The 20,631-nt window shown below is 38.7% G+C and overlaps 2 protein-coding genes across 3 annotated transcripts in view; both read right to left on the reverse strand.

Moving 5' to 3' along the window:
• Positions 1-17,205, reverse strand: part of LOC140534196 (olfactory receptor 2AP1-like) — a 55,773-nt gene extending 38,568 nt beyond the window's left edge. For both annotated transcript variants that reach the window (XR_011977212.1, XM_072654940.1), the window contains exon 1: positions 17,046-17,205. The gene's annotated coding sequence lies outside the window, so the exon portion shown is untranslated. The remainder of the gene's footprint in view (positions 1-17,045) is intronic.
• LOC140531419 (olfactory receptor 10P22-like) lies at positions 5,958-6,887 on the reverse strand. The gene has a single exon (XM_072650367.1). It carries the CDS (start codon positions 6,885-6,887, stop codon positions 5,958-5,960), a length of 930 nt encoding a protein of 309 aa, XP_072506468.1.
• Positions 17,206-20,631: the final 3,426 nt, after the last annotated feature.

Below are 20,631 nucleotides of genomic sequence, written 5' to 3' on the forward strand. Positions count from 1 at the left end.
AAATATTGTGTCCAGACTTAATTTTTTTTTTCTGAATCATGGTTTTCAGGGAGTCTTGTGATTTTTAAAATTATCTCTTCCTGACCTGTTGGTGTTTTTTCTCCTAGGGTGGTATTTTTTGAGGTATATATTTTATATTTTCTGTCACATTGTCAATATTTTTGTATTATTCTAATACATCCAGATCTTTGTTGGAATCATTGATTTCTTTTTAATTTCTTCAGGTAAGGCTTATCATTACCTTATCTAAAATAAATATTCCCTTCCTAAATTTTCTTAAAACTATTTTTAACAAAAAGACTTTTAGAGCTTTTATTTTATTTCTTTCCTTTTCAATATCTTGCTTCCTTTCTTCTAGTCTTTGCAAAAAATCCATTTTTCCTTTTAATCTCTGCTTTCAGTTGTTATGGAGTTAGAGTTTTAAGAAATTTTGATAGTGGTTGGTGCATTTAAAAAAATTCCTCATCTTTTGATCTGGGGTTGTGTGCTAGGGCCCAATTCTGTCCCCTGCTCTGTGTTTGGATGGAATGCTTGTACCAGGTTGGGCAAAGCACTCTGGGGGTAATAGGTTCCTGGAATAGGCTCTGCTATATCTTTGTGGATCAAGGTGCTGAAACTTCAGGGTCCTCTCATGTAAGGGAACTGCCAACCCTCAGTTCTCTTAGACGGCGTACACCAATCACGGCTCAGGTAATCTGAGGGGAGATTGGTAAGGCATGAACAAGATGGCGCTGGGAGGAAGGTTCCGCCCCTGTTCACCACCAGATACTTCCTGAAACGTGGCTGGAAAGCAGTAGCAGAACTTGCTTAAACTAGTTTAATCTTGCTTGTGCTGCTTACGTAGCTAAGGTATACATGATACTATTTAAGTGCCTGAGCTAGTTTGAATAAACGGAGTTGCCTTACATCTTTGCCTCCCGCCTCATCGTTACTCACAGCAAGCTCCTTCAGGAGCTGGACAGATAAACCTGTCGGCTTGGGGTGAATGGCCCCAACTAAATCCTGTTCACTCTCAGTGGAGTGCTTGGCCCCTAGGAGCTCTAGGCCTAGGATGTCCTTGTTTGAGAGATATGACCCAATGCTCCTCCTCTTGCTGTGGCTTTCTGATCACCATAGGAATTACTGAGTGCTCTGAAACTAAGGAGATCTCTCTGTTTTCTCTCTGAAACAGACTACAAGTTTCCCTGAGCAGTTCTGGTTTTACTGGGAGGATTTGGCCCTGCATTTACTGGAAGGATCCTCCTTTCTTATTATTTTGCCCTCTTGTGCAATTTTGGAAGGGAGAGGTCATGTTTCTCACTGTATTTTCTCCTTATTATTCAGTCTACTGTAAATTTCAGGATTTTGCTGCTATAGTTAAGTGAGAATCTACCTGCTTCCCCCTCAGGCAGTTGTCTTTGTCAGAAATCTATTTACAGTTACCCTTTCCACATCACAACTTTCTTCATCATGGTTTTGATATATCATGGTTTTGGCATAAGAACTTAAATGGTTATTTTGAGGAAGCTCTACAAAAGACATACATGAAGGCCAGCAGGTGGCACAGAAAAAGTTTGGAAATTCAGAATTGCATAAAATATAAGTACAGTATTGTATGCAATCAACATATTTTATATTTTAATACCATAAATAAAGATAATTTGTTTTTTAAACATTAAAATAAGTAAAAAGCTAAAGTTTTCAAAAAGGACACTAAAGCCAACAGATGATGGAAAAAAAGTAGTTTCTACATTCACCTTTTGCATTAAGAATTTCCACAGAATGTCAGAGTTCAGAGGATATCTGTTCCAACTTGGGCTTAACTGACCATCCAATAAGTGCACTCTTCAAGACAATGGCTATCTATTCTCCATTTGAAAACTACTAATGAAATATAATCCAATGGCTCCTAAAATAGCCTATTCCTATTTATTTATTTAATTTTAAATAATCAATGGTTTTGACATTTTTTTCTTATAAATTTTTATTGGACCCTTGCTTTCACTGGTGTAGGGACATGCAATTGAGGAATTTTCTCTACCAATGCTTATCAATATCTTCTCTCCCACTTATACCTTTATATAGAGTTTGTGTGGATTGGTGGCTAGAAATTTGGCCTCAGAGTCATGGAGATCTGGCATCCAGTCTACTCCCTTACACATACTGGCTGTGTGAGCCTCTCAGTGACTCAGACAACTCTTTTCTCATATTAAAAACAACCTACCTGAGTCAGTCCTTTGATATGGTTACACTACTCAGGAGGAAAAGACCTTTCAGAGGGACTTAAAGGAGACTTGTGGGAATGATTTTTATTCTTAGTTGATATCTAGAGAAGAATATAAAATCTCTGGATCCCCCTACTTGCTGTATTCCTCCAGTTCTCTCAACACTATTCCATCTGTACCTATTCTCCTGTCTTCCTGGATCATTTAATTTTCATCCTTCAGATATAAAAATACTCCCTTTCAGAGTTTTGGAAGAGACCCCCATCCCATGGACATAATACCATTTCCTAGATGACTAATAGGGTTTCAGGAAAGCGGCCTCAGGAGCTAGGGTCCTTTTGGCTTCTTTGTATTGTCCTGTTCTTTAAGTATCTCCAACAGAAAGAAGGATCAGCCAACCTCTCTTATTGCTCTATAGCTCTTGCTAGAAAACAAAATCATCTGGGTTGTCCTTGTATCTTCCCTTTACATGAATACTACAGAAATCAGTCAGATACTGAGCTCTAAGGGAATTATCAATGTCTCCAGTTTGCTGCATACTCCAGTATCACCATGATCCAAAAGACCAATGCCCAATACAACGTTTTCTTCCAACAATTTGCATCCATACATATTTTCTGCTCTGAATTCAGAGGAAGAAACCACATTTATTGTGAACCTTATAAAAAGTCTGGTTATCTTCACTTGAAGTACACTTGAAATGCAACGCAAAGAGGTTTAGTAAAAAGGTGTATCACCTACTCTTATGCTTGCCTTGTGTACATTTGTACTGTATCTATTCCTGGCACTGATATAAAATCAAACTGAGAGACAATCCTACTTGAGTGAGTAAATAGGTACACTTGGAATGAAAAGGGACTTTGAGAGTGAGAATATATCTGGATTTTGTGTTCCAGAAGGAATGATGCTGGTAACCTCAGCAAGCAGGTTGTGGACTCATTCTTGGCAGGTTCTACACTAATCAGTATGACTCAGGTTTTAACAGCTCTATTTAGGATTGGCACTGGGGTAGCAATTGTGTGAGGAAACAAAAAGTGCCCTGGGGAGACATTTTTGAAGATACTAACGAACTTCATTCTTTGGTGACTTTGGAAGCAAAGTCATTAAGAGATGGCTAAGAGAAAGTGGTCCTAAGAGACAGGAAGGAAGGAAAGTAACAGGAGAATATCAGTTGCAGCTCTAGAGTTTGGTAAGACAAACAAGGACAAAGTTCATCAGCCTGCTGCCTACTGGGCTGTTGACATCCTCAATATTTTTCCAAATATCTGCTGTCTAAATGAGGAGTCAGCTTATTCTTGGATGAAGGCTATCTACAGGAAGAATTTCTTATTTTCCTTGGGAACTGGAGGAATGATAGACTACATTAATATCATAGAGTCAGAATGGGACACTGTAGTAGGAATGCTACTAGCAGCTGCTGTATAGGTATAAGACCAGCACACAGGAGAGCTGCTAACACAGGTTCTAGAAATGCTTTTCTAAAGGAAAGATAGACTCAAAGGAGTTATTCTTACTTTATTCTTACTTTAAACAATGCAGAATAATAAAGATATAAGTAGAAAGAAGTGAGTATCCACAAAAGACTTCAACATACAGTGCTTCAACTCTCTAAAAAAGAGTAATTTACATCACCAGATAAGGGGGGGGGGTACCCTTTTGCATGAGAAAGCAATAAACTTTTTGTCTTTCTTAAGACAAGTCTCTGACTGATTACTTTTGGGGTCTCAAGACCCATAGCACACAGTTCCATAAAACACAAGGACAATATTAATGACTGGGTGGAGGGAAGATTGGTAAAGATTTCATGTAGGACATTATTGCACTCAAACTAATCCTTGTTGAGAGCTAATTATTCTAAATGACAGAGGTGGGAAAGGAGTACACTACAGACATAGGAAACAGCTTGTAAAGGAGAAAAAATTTATGGATTGTACTATCATGTTTGGAGAGAAGCAAATAGACCAGTTTGGTTAGAATGTAGCATCCATGGTGGGGAGCAATGTGTACTTCCTCTGGAAAAGTATGTTGGACCCAGATTGTGGATGACCATAAATAGCAAACATGGAAGTTCATATTTTATCCTAGAAAAAAAGGGCGTCCCTAAAGGTTCTTAAACAAAGGAGGGCCATTATCAAACCTATGCCTGGGGACCAGTAGATAGCAAAAGTCAGCTTCATAACAAACTGAATAGAGTACCAGCCCAAGAGTTAGGAATACTTGAGTTCAAGTCCAGCATTAAATACTTTCTAGCTATGTGATCATGGACAAGTCACTCAGCTCCAAATGCTTCCAAAAAGAAATGAAGTCTGTCAGCCTAAGAAATGATATGAGGGGTGAGAAAATAACAACCACCAGAATCTCATCAGGGTTATCTTTTTAGATAGGGCAAATTGAGTTAGAGATAGAGTTTAAGTCAGATTTTCTGATGCCAGAAATAAGTAGATCCATCCAAGTTCAGAGTAGGACTCAGAACTTCATGGAGTTAATGGTTGCAAAAGGACAGATCTGGGGAGCAAATATTCATTTCATAGTGATGATGGAAATCAGAGGAGTTAGAGGGAAGTGGCCATAAAGAAGGGCAATCTAAATAACACTTACCTCCTAATTTAGATCAAGACAAATTCTACATCTCTTCCAGTAAAATCCAAGCTCCTTAAAGGAGACCTTGTTATATCTGTGTCTCAGTTTCCTCAGCCCCTTGTACAATGACTTTTACATAGTAAGCAGTTAATGTATACTTGTTAAACTGATGTGAGTACTCCCTGACTGATAAACTTTTATAGAGCTTACTCTCTGATAATTCTGACCACCAAGGTAGCTGCTGGCATTGAACATAGCCAATGGAATAACTTATCATGAAGGAGAGGGCTCCATTTCAAGATTTTACTTCAAGGAGGGACCACAAGCCATCAAGGAGTAGTGTCTCCTGTGTGTTAAAAGTTGGTATAGCATAATCACATTAAATCATTTACATTGTGTTCGTTAATCTATGAGAATCCCTTTCAAATTGCAGCTCTATATTCAGCACACACTTATATACTCCACATCCCCAAAAATATCACAGAATCCAAATCACAGAACCTTAAGGAGGGCAGCGTCTACCTTACAGCCTCCTCCACCTCAACCACTGCCCTTCTACTTGGAGACGTCAATATGCATGTTTATGTCCTTCAGATACAGGCTTCCTAGTCCATCTAGTCCAACTCATGCCTGAATATCCCTCCAAAGGTGATCATTCAGCCTCGACTTGAAGCACCAATCTGAAAATAGCTACCACATAAGCATTTTACATGAAAGCTGACAGAGATTCCTGGGAACTGAGAAAAGGAAGGATGTCCTTCTGAAAGACGAGGCCCGTGTCAGTCATCATCCTCCAGGAATCTCCTCATTGTGCAAAATATCTAGGACTTTAGCTCCACCAGCACGACCCCCCTTTGCAAAGATCAGGTCATGGTGGTGAAAAACAACAAATGTGCAGGATGCAATACACTTCAGGGCAAAATTGATTTAAGAATTTGTTTTCTTTGACTATATATGTGTGTGTGTATATGTATGTATGTATGTATGTATGTATATGTGGATTTTCTTTTGTTTTTTCCTTTACAAGAAGGTGATGGCAGGAGCATGGGAGTGTAAGGTCAATAAATGTATGTTAGTTGAAAATATAAAATTTAAAGGAAAAGCAAAGAACAACAAGTGTCTTTCAACTCACCAAAAAGGAAGCCAAGCAAACAACTAGACCAGGCAAGGACTTCAAAGGTGTTTTGTTATCCTGCGCCTCAGAGCACCCATCACCTCCTTGTTCCTCAGGGTATAGATGAAAGGGTTGAGCATGGGTGTTACAACTGTGTAGAAAAGGGAGATTATTTGGTCTGTGTCCTGAGTAGCATTGGTACTGAGTCTCATGTAGGCAATGGTCCCAGTCCCAAAGAAGAGTGTGACAACCATTAGGTGGGAAGAGCAAGTAGAGAAGACTTTTTGGCGGCCCTGAGCAGAGGCTACTCCAAGGATGGTAATGAGAATTCGAACATAGGAAAATACGACGAGAGCAAAAGGAGTCATGATAAAGAGTAAGGCAATAGCAAGATTCGCAACCTCACCCCAAAATTTGTCTCCACTTGTCAGGCTCAAAACAGGCACAATGTCACATAGGAAGTGATGAACAGTGTTAGTTCCATGAAAGGGCAAGGTAAAGATAAATATGGAGTCAGTGGTGCCTGTGATGATGCCCATTAGATAGGAAGCACCCACCATACCCACACATACCTGTCGATTCATCAGCATGGCATAATGCAGGGGCTGACAAATGGCAGCATAACGGTCATAGGCCATGGCAGTAAGCAGACAGCATTCAGCAATGCCAAAGAGGGCAAAGAAATACATCTGAGTGAAGCAGCTGGCAGGAGACATGGCAGGATGAGAGCAGAGGAGGTCAGTCAGCATCCTAGGCACAACAGTTGTAGTATACAGGATCTCTATCACAGAGAGATGTCGAAGGAAAAAATACATGGGAGTTCTCAGGGCTGGGTCCAGTAGGGTAAGGGTGATGATCAGGGAATTGCCCAGCCAAGTGACCAAGTAGACCAAGAGCACTCCCCAAAAGAGAGCATTCTGGTAGGCCCCCAAATATGAGAATCCCAACAAAATAAACTCACTCACTCCTGTTTCATTAGCATCATCCATGTCCCTAAATCTGCATCTAGCAACAGAACCAACCAAGAGTTATTAATAGTCCGAAAGAAAAGAAAGAATTAGACAAACTGCTACATTAAGATCCAGGCTGAGGGGCAGCTAGGTGGTAGAATGGATAGAGCACCAGTGCAGGAGTCAGGGGGACCTGAGTTCAAATCTCACCTCAGAAGCTTGACACTCAATAGCTGTGTGACCTTGGGCAAGTCACTTAACTCCAATTGCCTCATCTTGGGTCATCTCCAGCCATCCTCATGAATATATGATCACTGGATTCAGATGGCTCTGGAGGAGAAGTGAGCCTGGTGGCCTGCACAGCCCTCCCTCATTCAAAACAAAGTCAAGTGCAATGCATGTCATTATTTCTCTGATGGTATGGTCTTCTTTGGCAATGAAAGAAAAACACACACATTAGGAACCAAGCTAGAGAAGACAAGAATTTCCCAACTATGGAGATTGTGATGGATATGTAGGGAGATATTAGAATGTCCCTTCTGAGAAAACAATGAATATATATTTTTACTTATCAGAAGTAAAATAGAATTGAAAGAGGAAGCAAGTTGCTGTCTAGAACAGCAGTATGGTCCCTTCCACCTCACAAAGCCTTCAGTTCTATGGGCAGAAACCTCAGTCTTTGAGTCTTAAAGGTAACTGGCAATGTGAACAGATGTAGGCAGGTGGAGAGAAATATTATGAGAGGGGAGGGACCAGAAAAAAAGAGAAAAGAAAAGGAGAGAGAAAACAGAGAGAATGGAGAGAGCAGAGGAACCTTTTGAGTTAGAGTGAAACATAGAAGAAAAAGAAAAGAGGGGGAGCTTTAAACTTTAGAAGTGATCCCCATCACCCATGAGTGTCTCTCCCAGAGCCCCTATGAGGTAACAGCTGCTAGCAGTCATTCCCATGTGGTTCATTCCCTGAGTCAAAGCCCATGGGGACTCATAATCCCTAGACTGAGAAGCAAGAAAAAGAGATCAGACTGTAACCTAGAATAAAGAAGGAAATGAGAAGACAAGCTTTGCCCGTAGGCCCTGACATTCCAAAGGAGAAGTAAACACTAGGTACTCAGGTCCTTCTGCTCCCTGAGCTCCTTGCAATGTAGATACAGAGATCTGGGTCATGAGACACTTCAATCTCCTCTCTGTCACACCAACTGCACCAAAAAGATTAGAGATGGAGAGAATATCTCAAGTCTGTGGAGAAACGGAGGTCCAAAAAGAGGCCAATACACATGCAGTGTTGCCCAGTGAGGCAGATGCCTTGCAGGATGCTAAGAACATGTGGAATTTCAAGATGCATGTCTGCTGGTCAAGATGGAAATCACCTAGGTTCCCTCCCTTAGCCTTTAGGCAGTTAACACTCCCAGGGACTGAAGCAGCCAGGATTTGATTGACAAGCAAGTCTTCTTCTCTTGATGCAAATGGAGGAACCCACAACCCCATACTGCTCTTAACAATGTGAAGCATAGTTTAAAACCTTTTCATGCAGGCCAAGCTGGCAAGGGGTCTGGCAGACAGATGGTATGGAAGCTAAGTTGCTATGCTGGGAACCTGGAGATAAGCATAGCCACTATAAGCTGGAGCACAAGTAACCTGAGAGCAAAAGGAGCAGAATACAGCATAAGAGGGAAGATGGGGTTTCCACCAGAAGCAGCGGTACTGATATATTTCCTGCCATAATAGCTGCCAGCTGTAGCTACCACCACTGCCAAAAAAATTGTATGGGAGTAAAAGCTAAGGCAAGGACAGTAACTGTAACTGAGCAATGCAGGTTCCACAGAGAGCTTTGATGCTCTCTCATGAGCTAGGTTCTTTCATCTAGTTCTTCCCTGGATTAGTAAAAAGATCTCCCTTCCATGACCTTGATTATTCTTCTGACTGAAGCATTTCTTCTAGCCTCCTAAAAGAGAAAAGAAGTATGAATACCTCTTCAAGCTTCCTTTGAAGAGGCCCAACAAAATTCAAAGGAGACGAGCTAATACCTCCCAGTTTCAGACCCTTTGTAATCAGTGAATACAACATTCTGGCTGGAGCCTCTTCAAAAATCTGAATGGGACACATTTTAATACTTCATCGTCTTCTGTATCAGCTCCTTACGTTTTGAAATCTCAACATGTGGGTTGGGGGTACTTAACTGAGTAGGGATGACTTAACCCCCTCAGCATACCCACAATATATATTATATTTGTTATAACATATGGGGATGTATACACATGTAGAGGCAAATACAGATGTCACTTTAAAGTTAACAAATCAGTTTCTCACCACAACTTGTGAGTGCAAGTATTAATATTGACATAAAAAGTGTCCATGGATTTTTAATGGCAATCAATGCTGACATTTAAAGTTTTTCAATTATATTAATAAAATTGTGTCATTTTATTTTTTGTTATCCACAGTCTGTAATGTTTTACATAAGATTTACATTTACACAATGATTTATATATATTTACTGCAATCTTTCTAACATAAATGCAACCTAAATTTATTGTATATTTCTAATTTCTTACTGCAATCTCATTGCTCATATTTTACTTAATATTTTTTGAAAATAATTAAGTATAATGACACATTGCTCTATTTTTCTTTTCTCTGTGTGATTTAGATATCAAGGAAATACTTGTATCATAGAAAGAGTCAGGTAGAATTAATTCATCTCCTACTTTTGTAAACATTTTAAGTAATATTGGAATGAATAGTCCTTTGAATGTTTGATGAATCCACTTGTAAATCCATCAGGTTTCGCTTTGAGAGTTCATTTATGACTAATTTACTTTTTTTCATGCATAAGGTAAATTATCTATTTCTCCAAATAATCTGAAACTTTTGCATTTTTGTACAAATCCATGAATTTCATCAACATTAACAATTTTGTTATTATACAAGTGGCCACAACAGGTTTTTGTAACTCCTTTTATTTTATCTTCATTTCTTCTGAGTTGTCTTTTTCTAGTTTTGGTGTTGGCAGTTTAGATTTTCCTCTTTTTTCCCCCGAATATGTTTACATTTCCTTCCTTTTTTTCCACCTCTTTAAGCCACTTTCACTTTTAGTCCCACCTTGAGGTCAAAGCTTTGTGAGTAACTTTTCCTGACCAGTTCACTGGGTGGTCTTCTCTCCCCTCTGAGACTTCCAAGGTCAGTATGTTGCCTCTTCTGTGCCCTCTGGGGACAACTCTGCTTCTACTACTAATTCATTCAGCTGCTGAAGTTTTCCCAGTCACGACACTTTTGGAACTTCCCTGAACTGAGAACTTTTGAACTCTTTCCTCTTCCAGGACTCTTAGCTTCTACTAATCTTTTCGTTTTACCCTGGACTGCATGACTCAGCTTACTGAAGGATCACTTTGTATTGGGGGTTACAGCTTGATCTGCTGCTTTTGTTAAATCATCACTAAAGTAAAGGTGAGAGAGTTGAGTCTTCCACACCTTTCACAAGGCTGTGTTTACATGAAATACCAAGAAATTATTAAGCACTTACTACATGCCAGACACTGTAGCAGTTGCTGGGGATATAAAGACAAAATATGACACAATCCTGTCAATAAGGAAGTTATATTCCTATAGGGAGACAGAATATACGTGTATACAAAATGAATAGAAGTTAATTTGGCGGGCTAGGGCAAAGGCACTAGCAGCTGGAAAGATCAGGAAATAGATGATGTAAGAAATGGGACTTCAGTGGAGTTTGAAAGGAAACCAGGAATTGTAAAAGATGAAGATGAGAACAAAGGGCATTCCAACATGGGAGTAGATCTTGAGAAAATCCAGTTTAATTGGAACACGTAGGGAGGAAAAAATGAAATGTGTAATAAGTATGGAAAGGGAAATTGGAGTCAGTTTGTGGAGGAAATTAACTTTCTTATCATAAAACTCTTCCTTGGCTTTAGCCTCATGCCCCCTTCTACACTCACTATACTGAATCTTAAGCAGAGACAAATGACTAAGGGTCCTTGTCTTCTATATGATCTCCTTCCTGCCCCTTGAGAACTATTCACAACTCAGGATTTCAACAGTAATATCTGGAAAGCACCTGTTGTTGGGTTCATCCTTTGTTGCCAAAGAAGAGTATGCCATCAGAGAAATGATGACATGACTTGCAGTTGACTTTGTTTGGAGTGACAGATGGCTATGCAAGGTCACCAGTCTCACTTCTCCTCTGGAGCCATCTGTATCCAGTGACCAGGTATTCAGCAAGATGACTGGAGATGGCCCCACATGTATACATATGCACACACACACATATACATAAGGATAATACAACACAATCTGAGAAATGAAAAAGCATAAACAAGAAAGACAGCAGAAAGATATCAAAGAAGATTCCCAGGAGAGAAGTATCTGTGCTGAGCTGAAGGGAAAAAAAGGATCCTGAGAGTCAAAAGTGAAAGTGGAATGCACCATAAACAGAGGAGACAATTTAAAAAACAGAGATTAATAAAGCCAAAGCAAAAAAGGTCACTGATTTGACACGTAAATCTGTTAAATTTTTTGGAAAAAAATGATAAATTAAACAAATCAGTTAATTTGATTCAAAAATTGATACCAAAATTAAAAAAAAATCGGAATTCACAAAAAAAGAGGAAAGAAAAAACTGATAAATGAAAAGGAAGAAAATTCAAAAGTGTTTTTAATATCAGACTAAGGGTTCTAGCAATAAAAATATGAAAGACACAATTTTTGAAAAGGAAATTAAATAATCTAGAAACTAAGTTCCCAAGAAGGAAGAAAAATCCAGGTGCCACATAGATTCACAAGGGAATTTTATCAAATATTTAAAGAATAATAAATTTGGGGAAAATTGAGAAAGAACAACACCGTAGAAACTGAATAAGGGACATATCAAGAAGGCAGGGATTCTCATCACTGCTAGAAACTAACGATAGGTGAAGAAGTTAGATGAGGAGTGGAAAAAGCCATTGAATCTGGCATTTTAGAATTCATTAGTTACCTCGAAGAGAGCAGGCAATTGCAGCAGAGATAGATTATAGGATACGGAATGGTTCATACAAAATTAGGAAATGGAGGAAGTAAATATTGAATATTTTTGTAGGAATTTATTTTCAATCAGTTTAAAAAAAATTATTCATGTACCTTGTTTTTATGTTACAGAAGTCTACAGATCACTCCCATCTTGCAAGACATCTCTTATAGCAAAATAAAAGTTAAGAAGCGACCTCATCTGAAAGTGCTTGTAGTATTTCACATATGCAACACTCTCCCTCACATCTTGCTATAAAAAATTACAGAATCTACAACTCTCTCACTCCCACCCTTCATCCAATCAAAATTTAATAATAAGATTCTTGTCACAAATATAGTCAAGTAAAACAATTTCCATTAAAATACAAGTTATGTCCTTATGTAGATATGTGTATATCCATATTTCTTTTTTTGAATTTCATTTTTCATTTTTAACACAGTTTATAACAGATAAAACAACTCAAACTTTTGGTCAAGTGATACTTCTTTTTAAATCATTTTCAATATGGACCACAAAAGAATTTTTTTTAAACATTAACCACCTGAGACACAAATAATATTTATGTTTGCTAACTTCACAAGCTCTTGACCTAATTGTCTCCACAGTATTTCTAAGAATTAAAGGACCTTATCTTACTGTTGTTGGTCTAAAGTCCTAAACGTAATAGCTTAATTTTAGACTTAACCTCGGATCTTCCCCTACCAATAATCTATAATTGAATAGATCTGGTATTAAGCTTACAAACCTTTTGACTATAGGAAATTGTCACCAAGTGTAGGGGCATTGCAGGGAAACAATAGTTCCCCAACTTCATGTCAATTCCAGGCAGGAGTAGATTGCAACCTGCACTCAGTCCAGCTTAAAGTCTTTCAGGTGTCAGTGGGGAAATTGAGTCAGGAGAATCCTACCTCAGCCCAGACTGAACAGCCACTCTCCCACCCTTCCCATGAGATCACCTTTGCAGTTCATACCAACATCTCACAAGCTTACTGGCATCATGAATTGGAGGCTCAGACAGCCTTTCTTGCTATCTATATCTGGAGTTAGACTCAGAAGAACAGTCACTTAATAGTCCCATAGCACCTAAAAATAGCAAGTTCCAACAACCAGGTTTCAAATATGATTGTAATTTTACTTTGGCTAAGAAACATCTTTTGAGGCAAGTCTTAAGTGGCTTACGTGCCTTTCTATACATGTTCTAGTTTCTGATTAAATAATAACCATAACATCAAATTTACATTAAAACCTTAACTTTTCCATCAATGCCAAATTTTACTTGAGGTTACCTTCCTCTAGGAAATTTAGACTAAAATTCGTTTCCCCAAACCAAAGATGTCATTGCATTGCTCTCAGTAATTAATTCAGTCAGTTGTTTTAATACTAATTTCTTTTACCTCACTTTATAGCATGTTCAATTTTTCTCCCCATTGCTCCCCTCCCCCCACTTCCTAATACCTTGAATTCTGATTACTCCTTCCCTCAGTGTACCCTCCCTTCTATCACACTCCCCCATTCCCTTGTCCCCATCTTCTCTCTTTTCTTTTAGGGCAAGATAAATTTCTATACTCCATCACCTATAATTCTTATTTCCAGATTATATGTAATAAAAATTCTCAACCTTTGTTGCTAATACTTTGAATTCCAACTTCTCTCCCTCCCCCCTCCAGCCCCACTGAGAAGGAAAGAAATTCAATACAGACTAAATATGTGTCATTTTTCAAAAGACTTCCATAATAATTATGTTGTGTAATACTAACTATATTGCCCTCTTTCCTTCTCTATTCCTCCCCTTATATTGTTTCTCCTTCAATTGATCTTGTCCCTTCTTGAATGTGTTTATTTCTAGTAACTCCTTTCTCTCATTTGCCCTCCCTTCTATCATTCCCCTCACCCCACTTGTTGCCTCCTCCCCTACTTTCCTGTGGTGTAAGATAGATTTTTATATCAAATTTAGTGAACATGTTATTCCCTCCTTCAGCCATATGTGGAGAGAGTAGCTTCACTTTTCCCCTCTCTCCTTCTCCATTTTCTCCTCTATTGAACAAGATTTTTCTTATCTCTTTTTTTCAGTTATACCCTGCGCTGTTCCATTTCTCCCTTTCTCCTTCCAGTATTTTCTTCCCTCACCCCTTAATTTTTATTTTTTTTTATGATATCATCTCTTTTGATTCAACACACCCTGTACTCTCTGTCTATATATGTGTTTGTGTGTGTATGTACAATCTCTCCATCTATCCAAACACTGAGAAAAGATTCAAGAGTTATAAATATTTTCTTTCCATGTAGTAATGTAAACAGTTCAGCTTTAGAAAGTCTTTTATGATTTTTCTTTCCTGTTTCCCTTTTCATGTTTCTCTTGATTCTTGTACTGTAAAGTCAAATTTTTTATACAGATCTGGTCTTTTCCTCAATATGAATGATTGAAAGTCCTCTATATCATTGAATGGCCATTTATTCCCTTGAAGTATTTTATTCAGATATGCTAAGTAGGTGATTCTTAGTTTCAATCCCAGTTCCCTTGACCTCTGGAACATCTCATTCCAAGCCCTTTGATCCCTTAATGTTGAAGCTGCCAGATCCTGTGTTATCCTGATTGTATTTCTACAATACTCAAATTGCTTCTTTCTAGCTGCTTGCAGTATTTTCTCCTTGATCTGGGAACTCTGAAATTTGGCCACAATATTCCTCAGAGTTTCTCTATTTGGGTCTCTTTCAGGAGGTGATCAGTGGATTCTTTCAATATTTATTTTGCCCTCTGGTTCTAGAATATCAAGGCAGTTTTCCTTGATAATTTCATGGAAGATAATGCCTAGGCTCTTTTTCTGATCATGGCTTTCAGGTAGTCTCATAATATTTAAATTGTTTTTCCTGGATCTATTTTCCAGGTCAGTTGTTTTTCCAATGAGATGTTTCACATTATCTTCTATGTTTTCAAACTTTTGGTTTTGTTTTCTAACTGCTTGGTTTGCCTCATAGTCATTCACTTCACTGAACTCAATTCTCTCTTTCAAGGAACTATTTTGTTCAGTGAGCTTTTGAAACTTCTCCTCCATTTCATTAATCCTGCTTTTTAAAGCCTCTCTCTCCTCATTGGCCTTTTGGACCTCTTTTTCCAATGAGTTTGCCTCTTTTTAAAGCTGTTATTTTCCTCAGCCTTTTTTTTTGTTCTCCTTTAGTAAGCTGGTTACTCATTTTTCAAGCTCTTCTATTGTCTAAGAGAAGTTTAAGTTCCCTTCAGAGACCCTGGAGGCAGGGGCCTTGACTTCCTCTGACAGTATGCCTTGTTCTTCCTCATCCTAAAGGATGGGTTGAGACACATGTTCTCCAAGAAAGTAACCTTCTATGGTCTTATTATTTTCCTTTTCTGGGCATTTTCTCAGTCAGTTACTTGACTTCTGTGATTCATCTCCACAACCACCTCGCCACCTCCAGTTCTGACAAGCCAGCACTGGGGGCTGAGATTAAGACGAACTGCTCCAATCCCTCAGGGGCTTTAGCACTTCCAAGATAGATTCAACCAGTTCTAAAAGGCCTGTGTCTAAGCAAGAAAGCTTAATAATGGGAGCAATGTCACAGTAATAATGGTTTACAACATTGTTTGAATAGAAGTCCTGGTCTTTTACTGTGATAATTGTTGTTAGAGAAATTAAGAACCCAGGCAACCAAGAGCAAAGGATGACCAGGAGACAGACTCAGTTGCTTGTGATGGTTGTATGATGTAGGGGTTTCCAGATGGCACTATACTGATCATAGGACATGACAGCCAGAAAGTAACTTCTGTAACCCAATACCTCCTAAAATAATCTATTCCTCTTTATTTAATTTTGTATAACCAACGGTTAGAATATTTTTCCTTATAAATTTTTACTAAACCTTTGCTTTCACTGGTGTAGGGAATTGCCATTGAGGAATTTTCACTACCAACGTTAATCAATACCTCCTCTCCCACTTGTGCCTTTATATAGAGGTTGTGCAGATTAATGTCTAGAAATCTGGCCTCAGCATCATGAAAATCTAGCTTCTAATCTACTCACTTACACATATTTGCTGTGTGAGCCTCTCAGTGACTCAGACAACTTTTTCCTCATATTAAAAACAACCTACCTGAGTCAGCCCTTTGATATGGTTACACTACTTAGTGGGAAGAGACCTTTCAGAGGGATTTAAAGGAGACTTGTGGGAGTGATTTTTATTCTTAGTTGATATCTAGAGAAGAATATAACATCTCTGGATCCCCCTACTTGCTGTATTCCTCCAGTTCTCTCAACCCTATCCCATCTGTAGCTATTGTCCTGTCTTCCTGGATCATCTGAATTTTCATTCTTCAGATATAAAAGTAGTCGCTTTCAGAGTTTGGGAAGAGATACCCATCCCATGAATATAATACCATTTCCTAGAAGACTAATAGGGTTTCAGGAAAGGGGCCTCAGGAGACAGGGTCTTTTTGGCTTCTTTGTCTTGTCCTGTTCTTTAAGTATCTCCAAGAGAAAGAATTATCAGCCAACCTCTCTACACTAAGCAGTATGACTCAGGTTTTAACTGCTCTATTTGGGATTGGCACTGGGGTAGCAATTGTATGAGGAAACAAAAGGTGCCCTGGGGAGACATTTTTGAAGATACTAATGAACTTCATTCTTTGGTGACTTGGGAGCAAAATCATTAACAGGTGACTAAGAGAAAGTGGTGCTAAGAGACAGGAAGGAAGGAAAGTAACAGGAGAATATCAGTTGCAGCTCTAGAGTTTGGTAAGAGAAACAAGGACAAAGTTCATCAGCCTGCTGCCTACTGGGCTGTTGACATCCTCAATACTTTTCCAAATATCTGCTGTCTAATCAGGAGTCAGCTTATTCTTGGATGAAGGCTATCTACAGGAAGAATTTCCTATTTTCCTTGGGAACTGGAGGAATGATAGACTACATTAATATCATAGAGTCAGAATGGGACACTGTAGTAGGAATGCTACTAGCAGCTGCTGTAAGACCAATAACAGCAGCACACAGGAGGCCTTCTAACACAGGTTCTAGAAATGCTTTTCTAAAGGAAAGATAGACTCAAAGGAGTTATTCTTAATTTAAACAATGCAGAAAAATAAAGCTATAAGTAGAGAGCAGTGAGTATCCAAGAAAGAGTTCAACAGACAGGGCTTCAACCATCTAAAAAAATAATTTACATTACCAGTCCAGGGAACACCAACATCACAAAACCAGGTGGCTTCTTAACAGGACTACTCAGTGTCTCATCCTTCCAAATCACAAAGAACCATTTTTCCTATGAGTGAGGCCCAATATAACACTAACTCCCCAGTACATACAAAGACTCAGCCCCTAATTGACTCAGCTTGACTCACTTAGGTACACAATCTAAGTGACTCAGCACAGCTGTGAATTATCAGGGTTCAAAGAAGATTAATCCTTCAGATATTTACAATTTAGCACAAGCCTGGGAAACTAAACTCTAAGAAAAAAGAAGCCAGCAAAAACCCCACCTTACTTGCACATACAGGCAAAATTAGAGAGCCAGGATTTGAGCTCATATACTCCCTGGATATCACATCCAGTACTTTATCCATTTAACCAGTGTTATCAGGTTGATGCAGTGCATTTCCCCTCTCTGCAAGGAAAAGGTCCCCTTGAAGACTGCTTTCTAGGAGAAAATTACAGATTTCCTTTCTTACCAGTCATTCTTTTGCCCCAACATCCTTTCTGATACTGTCTCTCAAGGCTCCTCATACCCCTTTGCTGTCACTCCCTAATTCACTTACGTAGCAATGACAATTGTTGTGAGCTCTAAAAGATACAACTTCACCTCAGGGACTTATTGTCTGTGTGATCTTGAGGAAGGCACTTAACGTAATAGTTTGCTTCAGTTTCCTCTTCCTCAAAAATGGGGATGATAGTAATAGTATCTGTCTTCCAGGGTTGTTGTGATGATCAAATGAATAATAGTTGTAAAGTGTTTAGCAGAGGGTCTAGTAAAATTAGGCACTATATAAATGCCAGCTATACTATTGTTATTATTAATTTGGAAGGAATATTTAGGTTTTATCAGCTCTTTGGGGTTGTGTGGGACACTGCTCTTATGGGATAGAATGGAGAGGGGCTTCCCCCATGATACCAACTTTAATTCTCTTATGCTTTAATGCCCTTATGCTTCAGTGTGGTGTGGAAGTGCTCCTAGGTCCTGGAAGTCTTTGCTAGTAGAGCTTAAATTCTTACAGGCTCTACCATGATGAAAAGTTTCAGGTATTTCTAGTAAGAAGTGTGCTGGTAGATATTTATCAACTAGTTCTTTTACCAAAAAAATAAGTGTGTATGACATACCTTTAAGCTTGATCTTCATTAGTAGCATTTGTTCCTTTACTCTCATAATTCTAGACAATCAACAAAACAGTAAATCAACCCTCATTTGTAACATTTGCTGATTTCTGATGTAAATGATCACATTGAAAATTGAACAATTATCTTTTGAGTCAGTGAGAGCTGGTTCCAACACATCACTGGGTATAGGTAACTGACTATGTGCTTCTGAGGATGATCTTAGCTGAGCATGGAGAGGCTCATTACTGAAAGACTAGATGATGACTTCTCAGATTGTGGCAACTCATTAAATAATGAAAAATACAAAATATCCCTCAGTTAAGTACTTAATTTTTTCTTTTTTTAAATGTTTGAGTTCCTTTATACAAATATGTTCATAAAAAGTATACATAAATTTATATTTGTTTATAAGTCCTGAGAAAAGCATTCCAAATATAAAGTATGTTATTACAAAATATAGTAATTTGGACTGTCCAGGAAAAAGTCTATCATTCCAAATGTAATTTAAAAACCCACATATCTAAAAGCACCATAACCCTTTTATATGAACAAGCAATGTTGATGTGACACCGTCAAAGAGGCCCATTTACTCATCAAAGATTAATTAGTATGTTGTGCAATATGAATATATGAAAAAGGGCAAGTTTCCAAAAGAAGTTATGATCTTAGTGCCAATTTATGAGTCCATTAATAAACTAAAAAAGACTACAATAAAAAGGATGTGCCCCTTTCCAATATTCATCTTATTTCTGTCTGCAGCTGCTGCCTGAAGTACTTAGTTTATCACCCAGGTTTTGAAGAATTGCACCTGGACACAAACACCAGGGCAATTTTTCCGGCTGCAATCATGTTTCAAAGTGGTAATTCCCGTTAAATAAAATTTGCCAGCATCTGGAAGGTAACACATTAAAGGCTCACCATTGTCATCCAGGCAAATATCAATAATTGTATATGCTTTTTTCCTGCACAAAATGCAGTCGCCACAACTCATCCTCCATAACTTTCTTCTCTATTACCTGTGGCCCAGGGAACATCATATAGTTCAGCTTCTTGTAAAATATTTAAAGCATCGATCTGATGGAAGAGCACCATGGGTCATTCATGTAGGTGAAGCTACCCCATACTGACCACAGGACGGCGCCAACCAGCCAAGGCCCGGTCTTAGGTGGAGTGTGGAGGCTGGCGGGGTACCCAAGGCAGGTGCGACATTGTTTCCCAGTCCTCTGACGTCAACGCAAAGCTCTGGCTGGCGTCTCAGCTGGTGGGACCCCGTATTTATTTTTTTTCCCCCCACTGCAACCACAAAAGCCCCAACTTTAAGGTTGAGGTTAAAAAAAAAAAAAGTAGAGGTAAATAAAAACTGTATGTTGCACACATTCTGGAATGTCACTGAAAGGATTTGGCGAACTACGGAGATCGCGGGCGGGTAGTCTTGATTTGCTCCGGCATTCGGGCGCGGCTGCTGCTGGCTCCGTGCTGACTCCGTGCTGACTCCGTGCTGACTCCGTGCTGCAAAAGATCTACCCAGGGATCTGAATTATTATCGGAAGCATGCAGAGAATTGGGTTTCTCCAACAATTGCTCTGTAGCCCTTGTGATCTTGGACAGTTAACTTAACTCAGTTGGATCCTAACTGCAGAGAATACTGCCAGGAAGAAACAGTTAGATACCTGGAATAACAACGCCTATATGCAGGTGTTAGCTTTGAAGTATGTGGATGAAAACTGGGACGGTTTCCCCAAGTACCGGCTTTTTTCAAGAGTGACAAACCTAAAGTATTCAGGGGGCAAAAAAATCAAGTATGTTCTTGATTCAGACCTTGTCCTAAAGTTGTTGGATGAAGATCCTCAAATGGAACACGTAGTATAGAAGAATTCCCCAGTGAAAAATTCGAACATATGTAAAATATGGTTTCTGTTTTGTCATTTATTTTCTTCAGTGAATTTTGCAGTACCAATCGTTGTAATATTCAGTCATCTTCAGGCGATTAATTCCTTACCGTGCGTCATTAAGTACCTGGAACTGAGAATTTCTGCATCTCAAACGATTTAAAGCCAGTTGGTCAAAGGTACAGACTCCGTTTTAAAATATTCTCATTTTAGTTGTTACCATTAATGAAATGTTTTTTTCCTTAAAAAAAGACAAACTTGTAATTAATTACCCAAATGATAGGATTTGTTATAATCGGAGCAATTCAAGACACCATAGACTTTAAATGTTGGGACGTGAATAAGGAAATGATGAATATATCTTGTCTGTATGCTGTGCTCCTTCTTTGTAAGCAATGACTGGAAAATCAGAAGCAAATAGAATATACTGTGCCTCAAACATTGTCTGCCAATGACCTCTTCGTTTTTGTGACATCCCAGCTTTCCTTTTAGTGGAAATATTGTACTTTATAACGAATGCTAGTTCAGAAAACATTTCATCATTATGTACTGATT

Source organism: Notamacropus eugenii, chromosome 3 (assembly GCF_028372415.1).
Source record: "Notamacropus eugenii isolate mMacEug1 chromosome 3, mMacEug1.pri_v2, whole genome shotgun sequence".
Lineage (NCBI taxonomy): Eukaryota > Metazoa > Chordata > Mammalia > Diprotodontia > Macropodidae > Notamacropus > Notamacropus eugenii.